Source organism: Saccoglossus kowalevskii, chromosome 8 (assembly GCF_978046115.1).
Source record: "Saccoglossus kowalevskii chromosome 8, keSacKowa6.1, whole genome shotgun sequence".
Classification (NCBI taxonomy): Eukaryota; Metazoa; Hemichordata; class Enteropneusta; family Harrimaniidae; genus Saccoglossus; species Saccoglossus kowalevskii.
The window spans coordinates 4,463,370-4,486,133 of NC_140648.1; the positions used below are offsets into that span (position 1 = coordinate 4,463,370).

Below are 22,764 nucleotides of genomic sequence, written 5' to 3' on the forward strand. Positions count from 1 at the left end.
ATAACATAGTCTCGTTTCAATAATATATATATAATATGATATGGGAATTATATTTTCGTTTTTTTTTTTCTTTCGAATGATATTTTAGACCGTTCGGTAAATGTGTGACATAATACGTATATAATATGATATGGGAATTATATTTTTGGTGTCTGTTTCTCGAATGATATTTTAGACCGTTCGGTAAATGTGTGACATAAGTATTCTGAGCCGTATATAAGATTTTCCTGTGATTTTTAGGGCTGTGACTAACATGATCCTCTGACTCCTAGTCAATACTCGTTATTTCCCTATTTACACTTTAACTAAATAGATTTCATATAGATTATTTTAAAAAATGAAAATGTTCAATTTTAGTTGTAATTTAGAAAAAAATTGGTAAAAAAAATCATTATATATGTTCATTCTGTGAAAAGCAATAAAGATTGGTGATGGCAATAAATTGCTATAGAAAAGATAATAAATTTGTTGATTTAACAACATAATTTTGGGGAAATTGCCATTATTGTCTCAGACAGTCTAATGTTTGCAGATCTTTGATAGACTACATTCCAACCAGGCTATTTGCCTGACTCTTTCTGTAATTTGATGCTGAGTATATACTACCCTTTCATGTAAGAATGGTTGATCCCTAAACTGGAATATCATTTTATAGTATATTTTAAAGAATTTTGGAGTTTGAAAATTCGCAAAGCTGCAATAGAGCAAATACTGTAGTTAGATTAAAGTTACAATTTTGTTATTTTCCCTAAAAAGGATATTTAATATTAATGTATTTATTTTATATACACCCGATAAAATCAGTTGCTCCGCAATAGGTCAGTTGTCTCATTAATGAAATCACTATAGTAGTTTTGTTGTTGACTGTACATGTGTATATATGCAGATTTGATACTTTTTCATTTATTAATTGCTTGTGGATACTGCATTTTGATAATTATCTGTCTATGTTGGGAGTTGCCATGACAACCACTTTAAACCTGTGGTTTCTCAACAGTTGAATAAAGGTTTAGAAATCAGAATATTGTAATTATTGCCTGATATGTATACAATATTATATGATGTTTATACATGTAGGATTGACCTAAATAGTCAATACATTTCTAAAGATGCAATAAATGTTACAGTTACATGTATCTGTGGAGATTTCCAAGTGCGTCATATTTGCAACATGCTAGTTTTCCTGCAAAACAGGTATATAGCTGAGTCACTGTTTTATGTTCATTGACAATAAGACAATTTGATTCAACTGTGATTTATATAGGGTACAGCTTCCTAAGGTAATTTGAAACTGTCGCCTCTTTGTTAAGATCTCTCAATGGGAACCAAGCCTCACTTGAGCTTTTATGAGAATAACTGTAAAAGGAACAACTTAATATACAAGATGTGTCTTGTTGCCATGTCAACATGGCTGTAATGCACATTTTTATTGGATATCACAATTTTGATGGAAAAATAGTACTATTTACTGGCTGTAATGAAAATGAATCTAATGCTTGGAGATAAAAAGAATTTTTGGGTTCATTTATGGTCTGATTTAAAGCAAGGGAAATGATTGTTTCTGCAAAGGATATTACTATTCTAAGAGTTACCATATACTAGTACTTTTTTCAATCTGTAGAAATCTTGGCCAAGGGGGTATTTTTTTATGGCAGCTCTAGTTATTAAAAAATGTGACCCACTTGGTGTGGCACCACTATTTGGGTGTTAGCTAGTGTGGAGTGAAAAGAAATTGGTTGTGTAATTAGGCTTTCAATGTTTTTTTGAAACTGTTTGAATGGGAATAATAGAGTTGTGCAACTGGGCTTTCACTGTAAACGCAGGGTGCCATGTGTCAATATTTATCCTTGTTTTATCCCTACTTGTTCACTTATGAATAGAATTCTCCATGGACCCTCCAGAAATTTTAGTCTGCATGCCATGGATTAAACTATTCTGCCCAAGGTGGGCAGGTGAACATTGTTCATGTGAATGTTTATTTTAGACTCTGTATTGTGAACAAGCATGGGTTCTTTATTTATTTATTATGCTTGTCAATGTTCGCACAACATCCTGTCCATTCACCCCTCTAGCCTATCACCCCTATCACAGAGTGGTATGTCTGTTTCTTATTCTTGACAATAGTTGTCCACACTAGTGACTTCTCTATCCCATTGGCATGTCATTGTTATACAGTGATGATATGTCAAGAGTTTCTTTAGTATACTTGTTTAAAACATAACTGAATGTATTGGAACTCTGCACATCATGCCCAACTGATTGCTAGCTGGGATATGCTGTCATCGTGCTGGTGATAAAAAATGGAGGAAAATAGTCTTAGCTCTACTGAAGATAGAAGCTCGCTAACATCTACTTCCTCAGAGTTTCAGGGATTAATTACGAACCAAAACAGTTATTTATATGACAGTGACAGTAGTTCGTGGGATGATGATGGCCAAGGCAGCAATTTCTCATTTTTTGAGGATAAAAGAACTTATAACTTGTAAGTTGTGTTTCTCTCTAACCATGTGGCCTTAATTGTTTTCATTCATATACACACTGTGTTATGTACCATTTATTTTGTGTAAAGACTCTGACCTCCCATAACACAGACTGTTAAACAGTCCATGGCATTTTACTGCATCATATCAAGAATAGCACTACATATGTCAGTGACCCTGTGCTGCCCTTGGTGGAGGTGATATGCACTCAACACATGCAGTAACGTTATTTAGACAGTTGCTAGGGATTTGAAGATTGATACTATAACCATGTAGTTCTGCAAGTTATCAGTTTCCAGATAAAGCCACATTCCAATATGGTTCTGTAGTTTTTTCTGTATTTTTTCTTTCTTTTTTGGTTTTTTTTTTACTACAATGCTCGTAAGCATATGGAATACTATAAAAAATTTGGTATACACAGACTGCATGTTTTGAATAATATGTCATAAAAATATTAATAACTAATAGAAATATTGAATAGTAATAATAATAATAAGCTATGCTACATCAATATGTAACGTTTTTTGATAATTTTGTAAACAATTTTGAATTTTGTCCTGATCCGTGACAATTCAGTTGACTTGAACAGTTTGAATAGACGTTGTTACAGTAACATTGGATTTCCAACCAGGTGTAAATCTTTGGCCTGTCAGCTTACTGTCATGTTTCACTCTAATATATACAATAGAAAAACATTTTATTTGGCTGTGCAAAGTTTTCTCAAGTCTTAAGTTACTATTTGTCATAAGTGGTTACTAACCAAGAAATCCTAGATCACTATCGGTTTATCCAGTGCACGAACTATGCATGGAGTATTTTGACTTCCACTGGAATTACCATACTCTCCCAAAATAATGTTGCGTGAGTATTCACGACCAAAGAGCAGGTCCTGTACTGGTAGTAATTTTTACACTGGTGGGAGTGGGTCTTCCAGTCGGCCTGCTACATCATCAAGTATTGGTTCTTTCAGAAGTGCTCCATCATCACTGGAGTCTGCACCGCCACATCGCAGACCGAGCTCACCGCCGGTAGATAATGAACTCACACATGTGGAGTAGTAAGTTAGCAAATTTTATACCGATCCAATCTAGAGAAAGTAATCACCTACTTGATCTGTATTCTGATGTTTGATGGTTGTAAAAAAATGTTTCCTGATTAATCTTTCTTGGAATATTAATTTTGTTTCACACACAATTTTTGTCGTATATACACACTCATGGTTCAAAATTGTAACCACATACTGTTAGCTGCAAATTATGTAGATTTAACGTTGGCTACTGTGGACAGTTTTGTCTCCATAAATCTCCACATTTACCAGGACAACAAATCACACAGGTATTGTGAAGTGAATCAGTGATAATTCATATTTTGTATACAACAAGTTGCCACAAATCAGTAAAAATAGTTATACTAATTTTAGGGGAAAATAATCATATTTTTAATTTTTTTTTCTCTCATTTTACAGGTTTTATTAAAACATTTTTTGGGAAATAGGAAAGTTAATTTAAATATAGTAATAGTACATAATAATAATAATAATAGGAAAGTAATTAAAAAAAAAGGTGTTGTACGAATAATTAGTCAGTCTCGATACCCCAATATATTATATAATGAAAACAAAATATACAACTATATATTAGTTTACATATTCAAAGTGTTAAAATGTTGAAAACACATTTTTGTAGGCAGACCCCATCTTTTCAAATACAGCTGGTTTTAAGCAGAATCATTGTGACTTTTTGAGTTGGTGTACAGAATAATACAACTGGAGGACTTTAACTTATTCCATTAATAGGGTCTTTCATGTTAAACTGTGTTCAAGCAAGGTGGTCTAGCTCTCATTGTAAAGGTCATATCTATTTAGTGTGGTAACACTTCACTATGTACAAACTGATTTATCATGGAGTTAATCTCCACTGAATCAGAACACCAGAACAGAATTAAATGCTATCGGGCATTTTCAACATACATTGAAAACTAATTCCTGTATCTTATTAAAATTAAATATTCAAATCCATGCCCTAAGGAGTTTTTTCCCCCTGCCCTGGTATCAATCATGGGTGGAGACGTTTATTGATTGCATGTTCCTTTTACAATAGCCTATACAAATGTTTACATTTTTTGTTGTTTTTCTGTTTGGTACTTGAATATGGAAAACTAAATATACCCTCAGCAGTAGTCAGCCATTGTTAATTGCTATGGCAATGATTTATATAAAACTACCATATATATTATATATATATATATATATTAGTAATATTTGTAATTTAATGAATAACTAATTACCAGTAATTATCCTTGATATGTTCTTTGCAATTTACTGATATTTATGTTTTACCAGTATAATTATTTTTTTAATTTGGAAATCCTGGTGAATGTGCTTAATGAAAGCACCAACATTTCTCTGCTACAAAATACAAACTGCGATTACTTTAATAGTAATTTCTGGTCTATATATTCATCATTTTATGGAGAAAGTTGCAGGTTTCAAGTTCATAGGGAGTTCAGTTATACTATACAAGTAAATTTAATATATCCAGATTGTAGTGAACAGACTGTACATTTTATTATCACGTTTGACACTGTCAATGACTAGCATTGTGTGTCGGTGTTATTAGGTACAGTTCCAATTTCAAAGTTAACCTATCGTATCCCGCACATTCTTACACCAGGGTGTTAATCCAATTCTATGGTTTGTGGCTGACAATTGCATAGACTTGACACATCCTATCTTCCCATATACCAGTTCATTTAGTGGTAATGACAATCCAACAAAGAGATGGAAAAGAGTTGGTTTTATTTTGACTGTTACCACGGCAACCAATGAAGGTCATGCTCAGGACATATAGCTGATGGTGATCTCCAGCCTACTAGTATTTCAACAGTGAGTGAATCAGAATCTCCTGAAAAGATTTTTTAATAAAATGTAAAACAAACTGAAACAATCATAAGCACCAAAATATTTCACAAAATAATATAATTATTTCCATACTTTTAACCTGTAACCAGTGTGAAATTATGTGTTCATTATGGTCCAAAATTATCAAAGAAACCATAAAAATGTGCAAAAAGTTGCAACCAAATTTTGAGGGAAAAATATGATGATGTTTAAATGGTTGAGAAGGATTTGTAGATTTAATCTAGGAGTCAATATATTTAACTAAATTAAACTAAATAGAGGACACAGTAGATAAAAAGAATATGATGCTATCCCATAATGCAATAATGTATTCCCAGAGATTTTAGAATCTTTGCCTTTTGAACAATTCTTCTATTTGACAACACCGCCTTTAGTTTGATGTGTAATGTAGTATACACTTCCATTGACTGCATATTTATAAACTAACATGACCGCTAATTGTTCAGATTCAGTCACTGTATAATTACAAAATTTACAATGACTTTAATCCAAAATGACAGTTACCATTGCTTTAAAAGGAGGTATTGCCAAATATGTGACCAACATATATCGAAGTGTCAAGTATTTGAAAATCTTCTTCGATCGTATATAATTAAAAATTATTGTTGACAAGTCACGTACAAGTGCAATGTAGCCTTTGTAGTGATAATATTTGATTTGAAATGTGATTTTCACTGGGTTTTCAACAAAAAAGGTTAACAGTGATGAAAGAGAATTGCAGTGACTTTAGTTTGTTGCCCGGTTGGATCTCCCATGGCAACCATGTATATGGCATAACTGAATGTTCAACAACATTCCTGCATCGTCTCTCCCTAGTGAAAAAAATCTTTTGAAGATTGTAACAATTAACACTCTATTTAGTTCTGAAAGTTTGTTTTTTTTAAATAAAAGAAAAAATTGGCAAGAATTGTAAACAAACCATTTGTGTTTCTGTGTTTCTGTGTCGTAAATGCTGTAACAATTGAGTGAGGTCATGTCACCTTCAGTTGTCCTGCTGCTATGTATTTTAACTATAACAGCACTCTGCTACTTACATGTTCTAAAGCCTTGTGGTAATTGGAACTTCCTTTGTTCAAGCACTTGAAAACATCGCAAACATGCTACAATTCAAACCAACATCTTTTGAATGACAATGTCTGTTAACAATGCTCAATAAATATTTTGCCATGATTTGTTCAGATCCTGAATATTGTTATACTGCCAAGGCTCGATTTCAAATTAAATAGCAGTGTCAAATTTTGTTACTTTTCAAGTCTTAAGACTCTGCATATCCACACTGACACCTCATTATTAACCAGACTTATGTGTAAAAAAACTCACGTTGAACATTTAGGGATTACTTGATTCTGTTTTTTTTTTTTTGGGGGGGGGGGGTATCCTAGATTGACTGGCATATAGCAAATATGGCAGTGATCCATACTACCTTTACAGTAACTTGTTTTCTTCTTAAAGAATATTTATGTACAATACTTTCTAGCAATTGGCTTGTGTGTATAATTCTGTCTTTAGGTGTGTATACCAAACAAAATTCTGCTTTTTACAAGTTTTAGGTGAATATTGCTTCAAACTATCATATTTGCTCTGACAGAAGTGTATCTCCAATAGAAGTGTATGTAAACCACAAATTGCACATACATGTATGTATGTAGTGTTGACCATAGACTTATCTCTGTCTTTTAAGGAAGTGCATATGCGCTATTATTTACAGACTCACTAATCTGCACAAGAATATCTCTGGATGTTCATGCTGATTGCTGATTTTGTGATCATATCGCAATTAAAATCGACTCCTTCAATTTGTGTGAGATCTTCATCGCACACCTGGCAGCCTCATTTGATAAATCCTTGATTATGTATATATCGAGGTTCTTATAAAAGTATTATGCAGGAACCAAGGACTGGGAAATAAAGTAACACACATCATTTGTATTATCAAAATTCAATTATAGTAAAAAAGTCTAAAATGTTAATCTCAAAATTGAGATTATCAGCAACATATTATATTAGCAGCTGTGAACAGATTAGTTCAACATTTGTTGAAGATTAATGTTAGGATATTTAATATCAAAAGGCATGGTCCTAAGAGACAATTTACAGGAAATAAAGGGCAGTCTGAAATCTACCAGTGTGTGTGGTTTCTCATGACCTCAAATAACCCCTAAATTAAATTGCATCCTGAATAGGATACTCTTGAATGTTTTCTAGCTTGTGTGAGAGAAGAGCGCGAGACTGTGCTTTAGAGCTTAAACAATTGTGTAGAAGTCTTTGTTATTAATTCCTGTGCAATCTCTTCATCTTATTTTCCAGTTTCCAAGACCAGAACATCCGATTTGAAGAACACATTAATCTTCATCATCTTGAGACATTAATGCAAAAGTTTGCTGAACACAGACCAAAAAATGACATGTCAGGACAAGTGGGCAGACATGATCACAGAATTGCTGGTAAGGCTGAGAAACGAGAACCTGGCAACATGACGCTAGAAGAATTTAAAGAGACCATTGCTAGTATGCTTGGTACTGATGCCTGGGATGATCAGATGGAATCTCTCTTTGCTAAGGTAACCAACATGAATTAATCACTTTCATTTCCATGGTAAACTTTCATCTCAAATATAATCCTGGTAAAATTTTGTGTGTTTCAACAAAATCTGTTTATCAGAATCAGTTAGCAATATCATAATCTCACTTTCTGGTTAAAATTAAACTTGAATTCTCAACATTAAAAAAAATGTAAATTGCAGAAAAATTGCAAACATTTGCATAAAAAATGTGGCGGGAATTTGTATGTAGGGAAAAGTCAGTAAATAACAGTGCAAGGGTTGTTGCAAAATTTATTGCCATTTATGAAAATAATATTGAAATTAAGACTCTTTGTATTCCAAATCCTGGAATTTCTCTTGGATTTATTTTTTGTGCTGGAGATATAGGTTAGCGTAATAATATCCAGCTAAATTACATTTCATCAGTTACTTGTCACACCAGCTATTATATACTCTTAGTAGTTGTACATATAATTATAAAATAAAGCTGAATTGATTGCACCAGTATAGTCATGGCTATTCTGCTTGCCAGGTTTTCCAAAAATCTTTTTATGTAAAGTTGCAAGTCTCATCATGTGACGTTTAATTCCCCCTAGTTATTTGTTTATAAAATGTTTGCGTATATTGCATGTAACATCATTTATATCCCCTTATTGACAGTGATTTAAAATGTTTCATTTATATCCCCTTATTGACAGTGATTTAAATGTAAAATATATACATTATTTTCAATAGCGTTTAAGGTAGAGATGCAGGTTCGTGGGCACTTTTCGTGAATTTTTTGTTGTTGGCCTTTTCTTACCTAGACAGTCTTGGCTAGATAGTGTTAAAATTTCGGAGCATTGTCATTGTTAGAACATACACAAAAATCAATTTTAAAATATAGGGAACCGAGGCACGCGTATGTGATTAAAAGTCCCGGAAAGTTTGTTTGCGTTGTTCTTTGATTGACAAGTCACTGTTGATGTTATATGCAAATGATTGCTGGCCTCAGTTACGGAGCAGCCGGTGTGCGACTTCCTGTCCTGGCTCTCTGTTTACTTACCTCAAGCGCGATCAACTAGCAAACTACAAAAACAGACAAGACGTAGACGCTTCCAGCATGCAAGCGGAATGAAACAAAACATACACTTGTAACTGATAAGTAAACTTTTTCACCCTTAAATAAATTGATTTTTCATTTATTTTTATGTAGGTGGTAGCGTCAATAGGGCGATTTAATTTTCGCGCAAAACAAGGCCACAATTTCTTTTGCATAGATTTCAAGCTTTTTTGCATTGTGGGCGAAACTAAAAAATGTTTCCACAATTTTTTACTCCAACAGCATTTTAACACTGAAGTAAACATTTTTCGTTTCGCTGTAATGATTATCGTGCTGATAGAATTGCGATGCAATTGACAAACAACACAGTTGTTGTCATCGCTAACTTTTCAGTGTTAAAATACACAAACATAAAATGCTTGGTTAATTAAAAATAAAAAAAATACCCTGGAAATTATCGAAAAATCGGCAATGAGATGCCGTTTTTAAACACCGCGGAAAAATCATGCACTGTGCGATGCCATCTTGGTTACCTTAATCGGGAACCCACTTGTCAGCTAGCATGCACCGGTAGCGATGTCGCAAACTACATTGTATAGTCGTGATCGGCGACCTCTGGTACTAAGGAACTCTATGAATGAGGTATTTCCAGGTCAGGGTTTGTTTAATTTGCATCGACCCGTCTCGTCTGTAGTTGAATGAAACCTGCATCGATTTACAATAGTTCTCTTTCCAATGTGACTTTATTTCGAATTTGTTTCACCGGCGTTTGGGTGATTGAGTAGTAGAAACTGCGAATAGCCGTTGTGTAGTAAATATTAGGGCCCATTTCAACCTGGTCGTCTAACTTCGCACGGTCCACGGAAACTGCGTCATACAAAGTATTTTTTAAAGGTTTGAGGGAAGGTAAATTTAGACTCAACCCACCCAATGGCGATCGCTATGTTTATATAACTGTATGAATATGTCATCGGCTTTACGTAATCCATTGTGTCCCTTCCTCAGTGGAATTGATAACACAACGCCATGACAGTTTTCACGCAAGGTTGAGACTTTGTGGACGATTTTTGGTTCGTTTCCCTCGAATTGTAAATATTTTTATTTTATTTTTTTTACCTGACGATTTAACATTGGCAAATTACAGTGTATGGTGTATTTCTAGCAGTTTCTGTTACACATATAAAGCGAATGATTCGTTTTAAAACTTTTTTTTACAAAATGGCGATTATCTCAGTTTCATTTTTTACTCAAAATTTCAACTTTAAAATTATTTAACGTCTAGACGGTTCATTTGTTTTCAATGAAATTTTCAGGGGTCATTATTCAGGTCTATCCTAAGTAAATGGCTTCGTATGGTTTCACTGTCTTCACTGGAACAGAAACAATAGAGCTACCAATTAGCGGCTCTGTTAACTGTGAACGATTTATAAAATGTGAATGTTTCAAAGAGCACTGTGTAAAAACTTTTCAATGCAAACACTAATAAATAAGCCATTATGTTCCTAGTAAACAGAAGTTTTAAATAAGTGTTCTTAAATTAAAATCAGGGTATGCATTCAAAAGTTAAATAGTTTTAAGTGCACTTTCACCTAAAATGCATGATTTTAACCCAAAATCAATACCACTTAATATGGTATCATTGTACATTATTGTAAACCATAAAACTCAAAAATTTAAATAAAACTCTTTCAAATGATATATAACTTGATTGGTAAAAAGTATATTTTACTCATGTAATTACAGTAATTAGAGGCAATTAGAAATATAGTCTCCCAACCTGCATCTCTACCTTAATTTAATTTCCAAGTAAAAAAAAAATTCTCACCAAAAATATTTCCAACTACAAAATCAATTCTGTATTTGTTAGCAGTGCATGAGTAAATACTGTAGAATACTTTATTTTCGCTTGAAATTTATTTTCGCTATTTTTGCTGAAGGGATGATTCCGTGAAAATAAAATCTAGCGAATATACTTCTTTACTTTGGCAAAAAAGGGGGCACACAACGAAATCCATTGGCTTACAAGAAATATACCAGGATGGACATGTCATGAGCCCCCACCATGTGAACGCAAGAACTCTGAAATAATACACAACTCAAAAATCTGTGTTAGTAATGAAGCTTCAGTCGCTGAGGCTGTAGTGTAATGAGAGATTGCAGCATGACTGCAATTTGAGGTATAGGCAGCGAAGGCTGCGGCTATACTGTGGAGCAGCAGCGTTGGCTGCAAGAAGTTAGTAGTTATGGTAGATGCAGCGTGGCTGCGAACTACCGAAGTTAGCTGTTTTAAGCAGCATGGTTGCAAATGGATGGTTAATGAGGTATTAATAAAATACATAAATCTCTATCTAGATAAAAGTACAACTATTGATAACAGTACAAAATAAGTACCGGTAGTATTTTAATAAACCAGCATACAATAAATGCAATGTGTACTTTTAATAGAGCAAATATGTTAACTGCATCTCACAATCTCAGAAATCCTTTTTACAAATTCCAGTATATCAGTAAATCCCCATACCCTGTTTTAATATGTATAGTATTCAGTGTCAAATGCCATCTACTTTCTCCTTATTTACAACCAGTTAGGTGCTCTGTAGTTATTAATTTCAATTCTCAATACCATACCCATATTGGATGTTAGAATGCTCCAGGCTGTATACGGAAAAATTACTTTGATAGATTTATTTTTATCCATAAAATGTACCTTGAATTGTAATTTCGCCTTTATATTACTTGTCAACTTTCTTCTTGCTTGTTATTATTTAAATATTATGTTCTTAGCAATCATCTACAGTGTATATTTATTTTTAATAGTAAACCTCCACTGTATATTAACAAAAAAAAGTACAATTTTTATAAATTTTGTTTTAATATCAGCGTTGCTACAAGAGTACATAACCTGAATTGATCATGTAGAATTTTAAATAAATTTAATTCTTCAGTGACTATTTTTTACAAAATATGTATTCTGGGAATTTCAAGCACTCTATTTCAGACTATCCATGACACAATTGTATCAGAATAGAATTTCATTCTTATAATGAATGTCACATATATATATTTATTTATCATGACTGGTGTGTTCTTCACAGGTGGATACTTCTGCCGATGGATTGGTGGACTGGAATGAATTCTGCACATATATGCTGATGCAGTACAGAGAAAACGACTTCCTACGGACAAAGAAAGACATTCCGTTTATCAATGAACCTAGGGTCCGACATATTGTGCACAACAGGGTAAGATTCTGTTCAATCCACCCTTCAAAAGTGTAAAGTAAAGCACATGCGGGTATTTTAAACTTTGTAAGTTTGAGGAACTCAGGTAACAATTTTGTGTATAGCGCCCTTTAAAAAAAACATGTGTTCTGTACAATCATCTCACTCAACTACCGTATTTATCCGGGTATAAGCCCAGGGTCTTGAACATGGAAAATTGCCAAAAAGAAGGGGTGGGCGTTTGCCAGGAGATCCCCGGCAAAAAAAACGAAAATTTGCGAAAATCGGCAACACACAGTTCGATCGAACTGCGGCAGGGAATAGAACGGCAAATGAAAACATGCAACGGAAATAAATGAACAATATGCAACACTAGAAGTAGAACAAAATTAATGTATTGCTTATAATGTGACAAAAAACCAGAAATAATAAAAATCGACAGTGAGGAATCATTTGAATTAGGATTTTCCCGCCGACAAACATGCGTGAACTCAAAATTAATTAAAATGTCAGGGGTTAAACTGCGTAAAATGATTTCCGGTCTCGACAAATTACGCATCAACCGTCATACAAGATCAATAATAATTTACAAATTTACACAGTAAAAATTATAAAAATTCATAGCTGTTTGAAAAAAACTTTTCAGATCTTTATTTGTACGTTCATTGCCATCTTCGTCAAACTCAAAGCCCTCAAATGTCCACTGTAGCCGTCAAACAAAATCCCTACAACTTATTCCTGAAGTTCGTCGATATCATCCCACACAATTTGGACTTAGCACTTTTAATCCACGGATTTTGCAGTCTGTCAGCTTGGCACTTTTCATTCATGTCTAATCATAATAAAGAGACAAGAAAAATCAGCTGGTATCTAGTGTAAGAAATAGACAAGGGATGAAGGCTCCAGCCAGCTCATATTTTTTAAACTCGAAAAAACAGGCGAAAAGAATGAAAAATAAAATCTATAAAAAATACCAGGTTGAAGAATATTAGTTGCTGCTTCACATTTCGCCTAAGCCTTACCTACATTTTACCTATATCTGCAGAATAAATCAAGAAAACTACACAAATTGACTCCATTTAGGAATTCCTAACGGTTTGCCCGAACGCACGGCACAGTTGGAGGCGTGGCCTGTTCCGCATTTTGTCAACAACCAATCACAAGACTGGTTACGAACCACATCGAGGTCACAATACGTCATTAACTGTATTATGGGAGTGCATTTACATAGGAGCCGGAATGTTGCATAACTGTATTATGGGAGTGCATTTACATAGGAGCCGGAATGTTGCATAACTGTATTATGGGAGTGCATTTACATAGGAGCCGGAATGTTGCATGACTGTATTATGGGAGTGCATTTACATAGGAGCCGGAATGTTGCATAACTGTATTATGGGAGTGCATTTACATAGGAGCCGGAATGTTGCATAACTGTATTATGGGAGTGCATTTACATAGGAGCCGGAATGTTGCATAACTGTATTATGGGAGTGCATTTACATAGGAGCCGGAATGTTGCATAACTGTATTATGGGAGTGCATTTACATAGGAGCCGGAATGTTGCATAACTGTATTATGGGAGTGCATTTACATAGGAGCTGGAATGTTGCATGACTGTATTATGGGAGGAGTGCATTTACATAGGAGCCGGAATGTTGCATAATTGTATTATGGGAGTGCATTTACATAGGAGCCGGAATGTTGCATAACTGTAGTATGGGAGTGCATTTACATAGGAGCCGGAATGTTGCATAACTGTATTATGGGAGTGCATTTACATAGGAGCCGGAATGTTGCATAACTGTATTATGGGAGTGCATTTACATAGGAGCCGGAATGTTGCATAACTGTATTATGGGAGTGCATTTACATAGGAGCCGGAATGTTGCATGACTGTATTATGGGAGTGCATTTACATAGGAGCCGGAATGTTGCATAACTGTATTATGGGAGTGCATTTACATAGGAGCCGGAATGTTGCATAACTGTATTATGGGAGTGCATTTACATAGGAGCCGGAATGTTGCATAACTGTATTATGGGAGTGCATTTACATAGGAGCCGGAATGTTGCATGACTGTATTATGGGAGTGCATTTACATAGGAGCTGGAATGTTGCATGACTGTATTATGGGAGGAGTGCATTTACATAGGAGCCGGAATGTTGCATGACTGTATTATGGGAGTGCATTTACATAGGAGCCGGAATGTTGCATAACTGTATTATGGGAGTGCATTTACATAGGAGCCGGAATGTTGCATAACTGTATTATGGGAGGAGTGCATTTACATAGGAGCCGGAATGTTGCATAACTGTATTATGGGAGGAGTGCATTTACATAGGAGCCGGAATGTTGCATAACTGTATTATGGGAGTGCATTTACATAGGAGCCGGAATGTTGCATAACTGTATTATGGGAGTGCATTTACATAGGAGCCGGAATGTTGCATAACTGTATTATGGGAGTGCATTTACATAGGAGCCGGAATGTTGCATGACTGTATTATGGGAGTGCATTTACATAGGAGCTGGAATGTTGCATGACTGTATTATGGGAGGAGTGCATTTACATAGGAGCCGGAATGTTGCATGACTGTATTATGGGAGTGCATTTACATAGGAGCCGGAATGTTGCATAACTGTATTATGGGAGTGCATTTACATAGGAGCCGGAATGTTGCATAACTGTATTATGGGAGTGCATTTACATAGGAGCCGGAATGTTGCATAACTGTATTATGGGAGTGCATTTACATAGGAGCCGGAATGTTGCATAACTGTATTATGGGAGTGCATTTACATAGGAGCCGGAATGTTGCATAACTGTATTATGGGAGTGCATTTACATAGGAGCCGGAATGTTGCATGACTGTATTATGGGAGTGCATTTACATAGGAGCCGGAATGTTGCATAACTGTATTATGGGAGGAGTGCATTTACATAGGAGCCGGAATGTTGCATAACTGTATTATGGGAGGAGTGCATTTACATAGGAGCCGGAATGTTGCATAACTGTATTATGGGAGTGCATTTACATAGGAGCCGGAATGTTGCATAACTGTATTATGGGAGTGCATTTACATAGGAGCCGGAATGTTGCATAACTGTATTATGGGAGTGCATTTACATAGGAGCCGGAATGTTGCATGACTGTATTATGGGAGTGCATTTACATAGGAGCTGGAATGTTGCATGACTGTATTATGGGAGGAGTGCATTTACATAGGAGCCGGAATGTTGCATGACTGTATTATGGGAGTGCATTTACATAGGAGCCGGAATGTTGCATAACTGTATTATGGGAGTGCATTTACATAGGAGCCGGAATGTTGCATAACTGTATTATGGGAGTGCATTTACATAGGAGCCGGAATGTTGCATAACTGTATTATGGGAGTGCATTTACATAGGAGCCGGAATGTTGCATAACTGTATTATGGGAGTGCATTTACATAGGAGCCGGAATGTTGCATAACTGTATTATGGGAGTGCATTTACATAGGAGCCGGAATGTTGCATGACTGTATTATGGGAGTGCATTTACATAGGAGCCGGAATGTTGCATAACTGTATTATGGGAGTACATTTACATAGGAGCCGGAATGTTGCATAACTGTATTATGGGAGTGCATTTACATAGGAGCCGGAATGTTGCATAACTGTATTATGGGAGTGCATTTACATAGTTGCATAACTGTATTATGGGAGTGCATTTACATAGGAGCCGGAATGTTGCATAACTGTATTATGGGAGTGCATTTACATAGGAGCCGGAATGTTGCATGACTGTATTATGGGAGTACATTTACATAGGAGCCGGAATGTTGCATAACTGTATTATGGGAGTGCATTTACATAGGAGCCGGAATGTTGCATAACTGTATTATGGGAGTGCATTTACATAGGAGCCGGAATGTTGCATGACTGTATTATGGGAGTGCATTTACATAGGAGCCGGAATGTTGCATAACTGTATTATGGGAGTGCATTTACATAGGAGCCGGAATGTTGCATGACTGTATTATGGGAGTGCATTTACATAGGAGCCGGAATGTTGCATGATAACTGAGATGCTTTTCACTACGATCTGTCACTTGCAAAGGTTTTAAATTGATTGATGGCATGACTCATTGGTTCAGGGGAATGTTTAGGGCAGTGAGAGTGGGGGGATGTCATTTATTGGCATGATGGTTCTCTGATATGTTTAAAGTAGGTGAAGTGATGGAAATTTTAGAGTTTTTATGGTACGTTTAGAGCAGTGGAGAGGGATTCATTAAATCAGTACTCTGCTCAGATATGTTATGTGCATTGTTATCCTAATTTAAATTCCCTATAACTAGTCCAATTTTCAGATATTTGTATTTTCTATTACTGAATGTCTACAAATTATTATTTCCCATTGACTGATATTTGAAGAATGATTTTTAAATTAGATTCCCAATTTGTTCTATTCAATGCAGCAAGAATGTACCATCAGAATACTGGCAACTGACAATCCAATACGATATGTAAACTTAAGCAAGGTAAGCAGATTTCACTGTTTGATCTCATAGTGATTGATGAGAATCATCTATGGATGGATGGAGAATTGTTTTAATCTTAATTAATCTATCACATGGCTTACTGTAACACCTCAGGTGTGCTTTGTAAAGGTCAAAGGTTAGATATATTTTATGATGATTATTGATTAATTCTACTGTGTGACAATTTTCATCTGCAATTTTTTTTTATCGTTTAGACATCATAAGAATATAATATCTGATATATTTAATTGATATGAATTATAGTCATAATATAAATATAGCAAAGGAGATCATATTCGGCTATAATATTTTTACATATGCCTCTCAGATGATATATATGAATTTTAATCTCAAAAACTTCCACATACTTATTAACAAACTCCAGTTGCACATTTTGTGAGGGCCGCCATCTTGGACAAGCGTTGCCTGCAAACACCAATCCATACAAATACCAATGAATGGTGAATGCCAATGTTCAATACATGCTTCACTAGACCACAAAAAAGCCTAGATGTTCCTATTCTAAACCATGTATGGAATTTGTGTGAAAGTGAAGGCATCTGTGTTGAACATCCAACTTTACTGAGCCAACATACGTTATAATAAGTATCCAGCAATGAATCCAAAGGTCATCGTTCCATGTTGTATGTTTGGATAGCTGTGAATCTGATACAAAGAAACATTGTACCTATTCACCTCTTTGTGTTACTCATACCTGATTAAAGCATTACACTAGATATCTTCTGCTTCTATTTTGAAACTATCAATGATATGTGCTGTATAGGGCCTTAATTATTCTCTGCATTTTATTTTCACTGACAATACTCTATAAAGCTTAATTATAAAAAAATACTGCAGACTCAAATATTATTATCGCTTATTTGGCTTATGACCAAATTGAGCTAAATTGAAACACCATAATCATTCAAATTTAACAATAGAATGTATTAATTGTTCTCTCTATCTAGTGAATTTAAAACCAAGTAAATATCCCTGTGACATCAAATTTGCTAAAATTAAATCGAGTGACTTTTTCTCCCTTTACAGTATATTGCCAGTTGTTAAGGCAGGTGGTGCATGTTGGTGGTGCATGTTTCGAGGCCATAGAAGTTTGGTCTATTATATACATTGCATGTTTTGCACACTGTTGAACCACCTCTATACTGGCAATAAAAACTTCAATAATCATCAATCATTTGCTCTACATTTAGCGTAATTTGGAGTTCTGCATGATGGATGTGACTTTAGGAAATTCTGAATACATTTAATGTAATTCATCTTATATATATATGTTGCTTTTTTGAACTTTTGACATGCCTTGCAGCTGTATCATTATCTCAGCCTACAGTTAACTTTAGGCCGACAACATCAATCTGGCTACTGAATTTTAATATTGAATTATTTAATTGAAACATACATAAATATTTTTAAAAACAATATTTTAGTTATTGCATGTGATTCATAAGGTGTCAAATGTTATAACTTGATGTATCCCTATCCCTTCAATCTTGCCTTCAACCAAAAGGTATATTATTCAGGATGGGGAGGGGTTGTATGTGGTGGAGTGACATAGTGATTGGTTGTAAATAATATTTATGTGTGATTAATTCACCATTATCATTTGTATTACAGTTTAGATTTGAGGCTATAAATGTCTTAGATTCAGTCTAGATACAACTACAGACCTGTATTTATATTTTAAGAGCCTGTAAAATCATTTGTTTTGAGAAAATCTTCGTTTTATGAGCACTCTTCATTCAGAAATATTGATCAGTGTTGACATGCATGGTTGCTATAGTGATAGAACTATTGTGAGAACACGTAGCAAGTTGGTTTAATTCTTTAGTAAACAAAGGAGCCCCCACACCGTTGCTAGAGAGACCTTATCACAGCTATGTACTTAATTGCACTATTTATTCCACAAGGATTACTTGCTGGGTTAGGGCATCTTAACGGTCGTCTAGGCGAGTTGTATTTTGACCTACATTGTTGTCAACACAATATAGAGTGTAGAGTACTTTTTTTTTAGAATGGTCGTACATTGTGAGAATGTTAATGAAGAATAAAACTTTGTTTTAAAACTCGATAGCATCATGTTTTAAAACTGTCAAACAATTTCAGAATTTATTGAGAAATATGTAGTTACATCAACTATTTGGTGCATGGCAAATTCTAGTTGAGATCTAGTCTCAGATTTATCTAAAATGTATATTTGTAATCAACATTACATGTATGTAATCTAAATGTGCTGTACATCCATAAAAACAAAGTAATTTTATATTGATGTAAAGAGGGCGCTTTTCTTTGAAAGTAATTGTACCGTAGATACTGCATATCTTTGAACAACATGCACTTCTATATATACACTTTATCTTATTTTCCCATTTGTAGGAAGGAATGTTAGGTGTTTTTGATGTTGGTCTTCACCTTGAACGTCACTATGAAGTCAAGACAGATAACGATGATCCTAGGGGGTCAAAACGTCGTTTCAAAACCTGGTACACAGATGCTGTATACATGGCTAATGTGAACAAGCTGGCATTGTCATCCACCAGTAGAGATATCAGATTCTGGGATGTCTCAACAAATTTGTATTTTGAAGAATTTCAGATATTTGGTAGGTATCAATTTGTTGCTGACATTTACACATTTAAACCTGTATAAATTGAACCCTATGTAAAGTAAATTTATGTTTATTAAATGAAATCAAACGAATAAATTATTATCACTCATCCATATATGGGGAGGGGGGGGCAAGGTTTATTTTTCATTCAACATAAATTGAAAAAATAAATTCCGTAATTCTGTAATCACAGGCTAGACGTACAACATAATCAATCAAATATTTTTTTCGTACACTGTAAAAATGTGTCATTTTTCTCTGTACATACAAGAATTTACATCCAAATAAAAAAAGTCGTAAAGAATAATCCAGGGAAATTACATTGTCGAAACTGTAAAATGACTAGATGACACAATTCACTGCAAAATTCAATTTTCACTGTAAACTGTAAAAACATCTTTTTTTCCTTGTAAATTGTAAAAAGCCTTTTTTATTCCCTGTAATACTGTAACAGCTACCCCCCTTGCGTCCCCTCATATATGCATAATAGAAACTGGCTGCTGTTTTAATTTACGTCAAGCTGCATTCAAATCATTGTACTGTCTTAGCAATTTTCTCAAATCAGGAACAATAGTGAGATTTATAGCACTGACCATGAACTGGAAGTCTAAATTCCACACACGTTAAGGGCGTCGGCCATCATACATAAACATTACACGTGTTGCGTATTACATACATTGTATTGGATTCATATTGAACACGATGAGTCTTGACACGTCACATTCGATGTGTGTTAAATATGTTTCTTTTCATAAAATTCTTTAATATTTATACAACATTGGAACAGGCGTAACACAATTACTTTAGTCTGGACACTGGATTTGAATAATTAGACAATATTTCTAACTAATACTAGAGATAACGTGTTTCTAGTCTTGGAAATGTGGATATGCAAGAAAAGTAAATGGTAGAGGAAACACACTCATTTTAGTTAATAATACGATGTAGGATTACTGACAATTATCTTATGATTTGATTTGCCAAATTACTGACCTAAAACAGATACTAAAGTAGAAAATTCTTGGATTTCTGGCAGTGTACTGTATATCAAATTGGCAAACATTTTCAAATCCACACTCATCTAAAACGTCAAACAGAATATCCTGAAACTGTTGCCGTAGAATGTTTTAACAAGACATCATTTCGCTGACTCCACATTTTGCTGAAAATCAGTAAAATATTAGTCAGAACATAATATTTTTTGTTTATTGATAATGATCATGTTTGCTTTTTAAATTGAGGTCAAAAAATAACAAAAGGCACCGTCAAATGGCACTGATAACAGTTGCTCATAGGATACTTATAGTTAATCTTTTCTTTTCTAGCTTTAACAGATGTGCCTACATGTTTGGACTACTGGTACGATAAAAAGGTAGATATCAGATCAATTTTGCAACAAATTTTTACAGTTAATGTTCTACAATTTCTCAATACCAAAAAGGTTGATGAACATCCTAAAATACTAGTTTACTGTTCTGACCATAGAGGGCGCTCTGACTAAGCATATTTCTGGTTTTTCCAACAGAGTCCTAGCAGCAAGTCATTGTTAGTGTTTGGTGATGACATGGGAAGCATTCATTTATTTTATTTTTCAAAACCACAGAATAGTTTATTTGCACAACAATTTACAAATGCTGAGGGAGTTAAAAAGATTTGGATGCAGGTAAGGTAAACAAAAACATTTTAGAGAGTTGGAGGCCATTTTTAATATTTTAATAACTGTGCATTTATTATCATAAATCATTCATCTTGTGCCAAGTTCACTGTAAAACATACTAAAGTATCTGTCAAGCTTTCACCAGTTCCACACAAAATCTGTTTCCATTAAAGATATTGTTCACATTTTGAACCAAGTATTTATACAAGTTTTTACAACTGATCGTAAAAGTTTTTTTTCCCCAGGATCTACCTCACCATAGCCGGTTCCTTCGCCATGTCGTTCTTAGTAATGTACATACTGAAATGTTAAGAAAAGTCAAGTATTTACCAGACAATGACTTTATATTATCATCCAGTGGAAGCAGTACAACCTCTTTAGTTATGCTAGATGTGCAGGGTAAGAAGAAAACATACACATTTAAAATGAGTAAGGTAAATATACCAATGTGTTTATTTATATGTGTATTCATGTTATTTAAAAACTTCAAATTGTATCTTGAATGCGCCGTTTCTGCTCAATTTAGCAGTGATCTGATCATGTGACTTTAGAAATTTGAAAAATTATGGTAATATAATAATAATTGGCGATATTTCTGCCATCCATATGGCATGAATTAAATTTTTAAAATTTGTTGGTTTGTTGCTTTTGTTCAATACAACTGTCTTTTTTCTTGTCTTGAATTTTCCCATGATGCAAACATGAAAACATTTCCAAATCACATTATTTCATATTTTCGATTCTGAGTTACAGCAAGCACAATAAATAATTATCTATGAATAATTAATTTGCTAATAATAGATTTACTTTACAGTCTGTCTGAATATCATTTCATTTTAGGGTGTGGAGTGTTTTGATTACAATAAACATCTGAATATCATAGCTACGGGTAATGTTGATCATTACGTACGACTCTGGAATCCTTATGTGACCGAGAAACCAGTTGCTATATTACGAGGTCACCAGATGGCAGTGGCTGACATTGTCATTCATGAGGAACTTGAGATGGTGTACAGTTATTGCAAAGATGCTGTAAGTTGAAACTATTTCTATCAGCAACTCATACACATACATGTAGACTGCCATTGTTGTCTCTGTATGCGTGTTCACATTTCATCTAAACAATGTTTCACACAGTTTGTATATTTCACATCACTCGCATCAAATGTGAAACAACGTAAAAACTGTAATGCAGACATTTCTGAGAAATATGTAAATGTTAAAATTATATTTCATTATCTCAAATTTTTTATTATGTTTTATCTGTGTAGATTGTAAAAGTATGGGATATCAAGGAACACACGTGTTTGCAGACTGTCACTATTAAATTCCCCTGCATTCAGAATGCAAGGATGCCAGAGTTTGGACCGTTCTCTTTACATTTACAACCCATGCCAGTAAACAGTCTTATTGTCTGCTGTGGCGATTACATCTCTAGTCTGAAAATGGGTAAAGCAGAACCAAAGAAAACAAAACAAGCCACAACACATGCTACTCAACTATGCTGCGCTTTGTACAATTCACATTTTAAGCAGGTCAGTATGAAATTCTGTTCTCACCCACAAAATGTTACTATGACAACATGAAACATGATGTACTAATGAATTGTAATGTTATGTAATGCAATTTATCGATATATTGTAATGTTATGTACTCATGCACTGTAATGTTATGTAATGCACTGCACTGTAATGTAATGTACATGTAACTTACTAATGCATTGAAATTTTATGTAATGTAATACTAGTA

The 22,764-nt window shown here is 34.3% G+C and overlaps 1 protein-coding gene across 3 annotated transcripts in view; it reads left to right on the top strand.

The window, feature by feature from the left end:
* The window catches only part of LOC102808087 (cilia- and flagella-associated protein 337-like), a 57,850-nt gene that overhangs the window by 26,023 nt on the left and 9,063 nt on the right, over nt 1-22,764 (top strand). For 2 of the 3 annotated variants that reach the window (XM_085502051.1, XM_085502052.1), the window contains 9 exons: nt 7,708-7,960; nt 12,080-12,226; nt 16,673-16,735; nt 19,127-19,352; nt 20,684-20,730; nt 20,884-21,021; nt 21,261-21,449; nt 21,856-22,047; nt 22,287-22,550. In XM_085502051.1, coding sequence (XP_085358177.1) covers nt 7,708-7,960; nt 12,080-12,226; nt 16,673-16,735; nt 19,127-19,352; nt 20,684-20,730; nt 20,884-21,021; nt 21,261-21,449; nt 21,856-22,047; nt 22,287-22,550 — 1,519 coding nt within the window. Of the gene's footprint in view, nt 1-2,440; nt 2,483-7,707; nt 7,961-12,079; nt 12,227-16,672; nt 16,736-19,126; nt 19,353-20,683; nt 20,731-20,883; nt 21,022-21,260; nt 21,450-21,855; nt 22,048-22,286; nt 22,551-22,764 lie in introns of those variants that run through there. The other variant, XM_085502053.1, reaches the window with a different exon arrangement.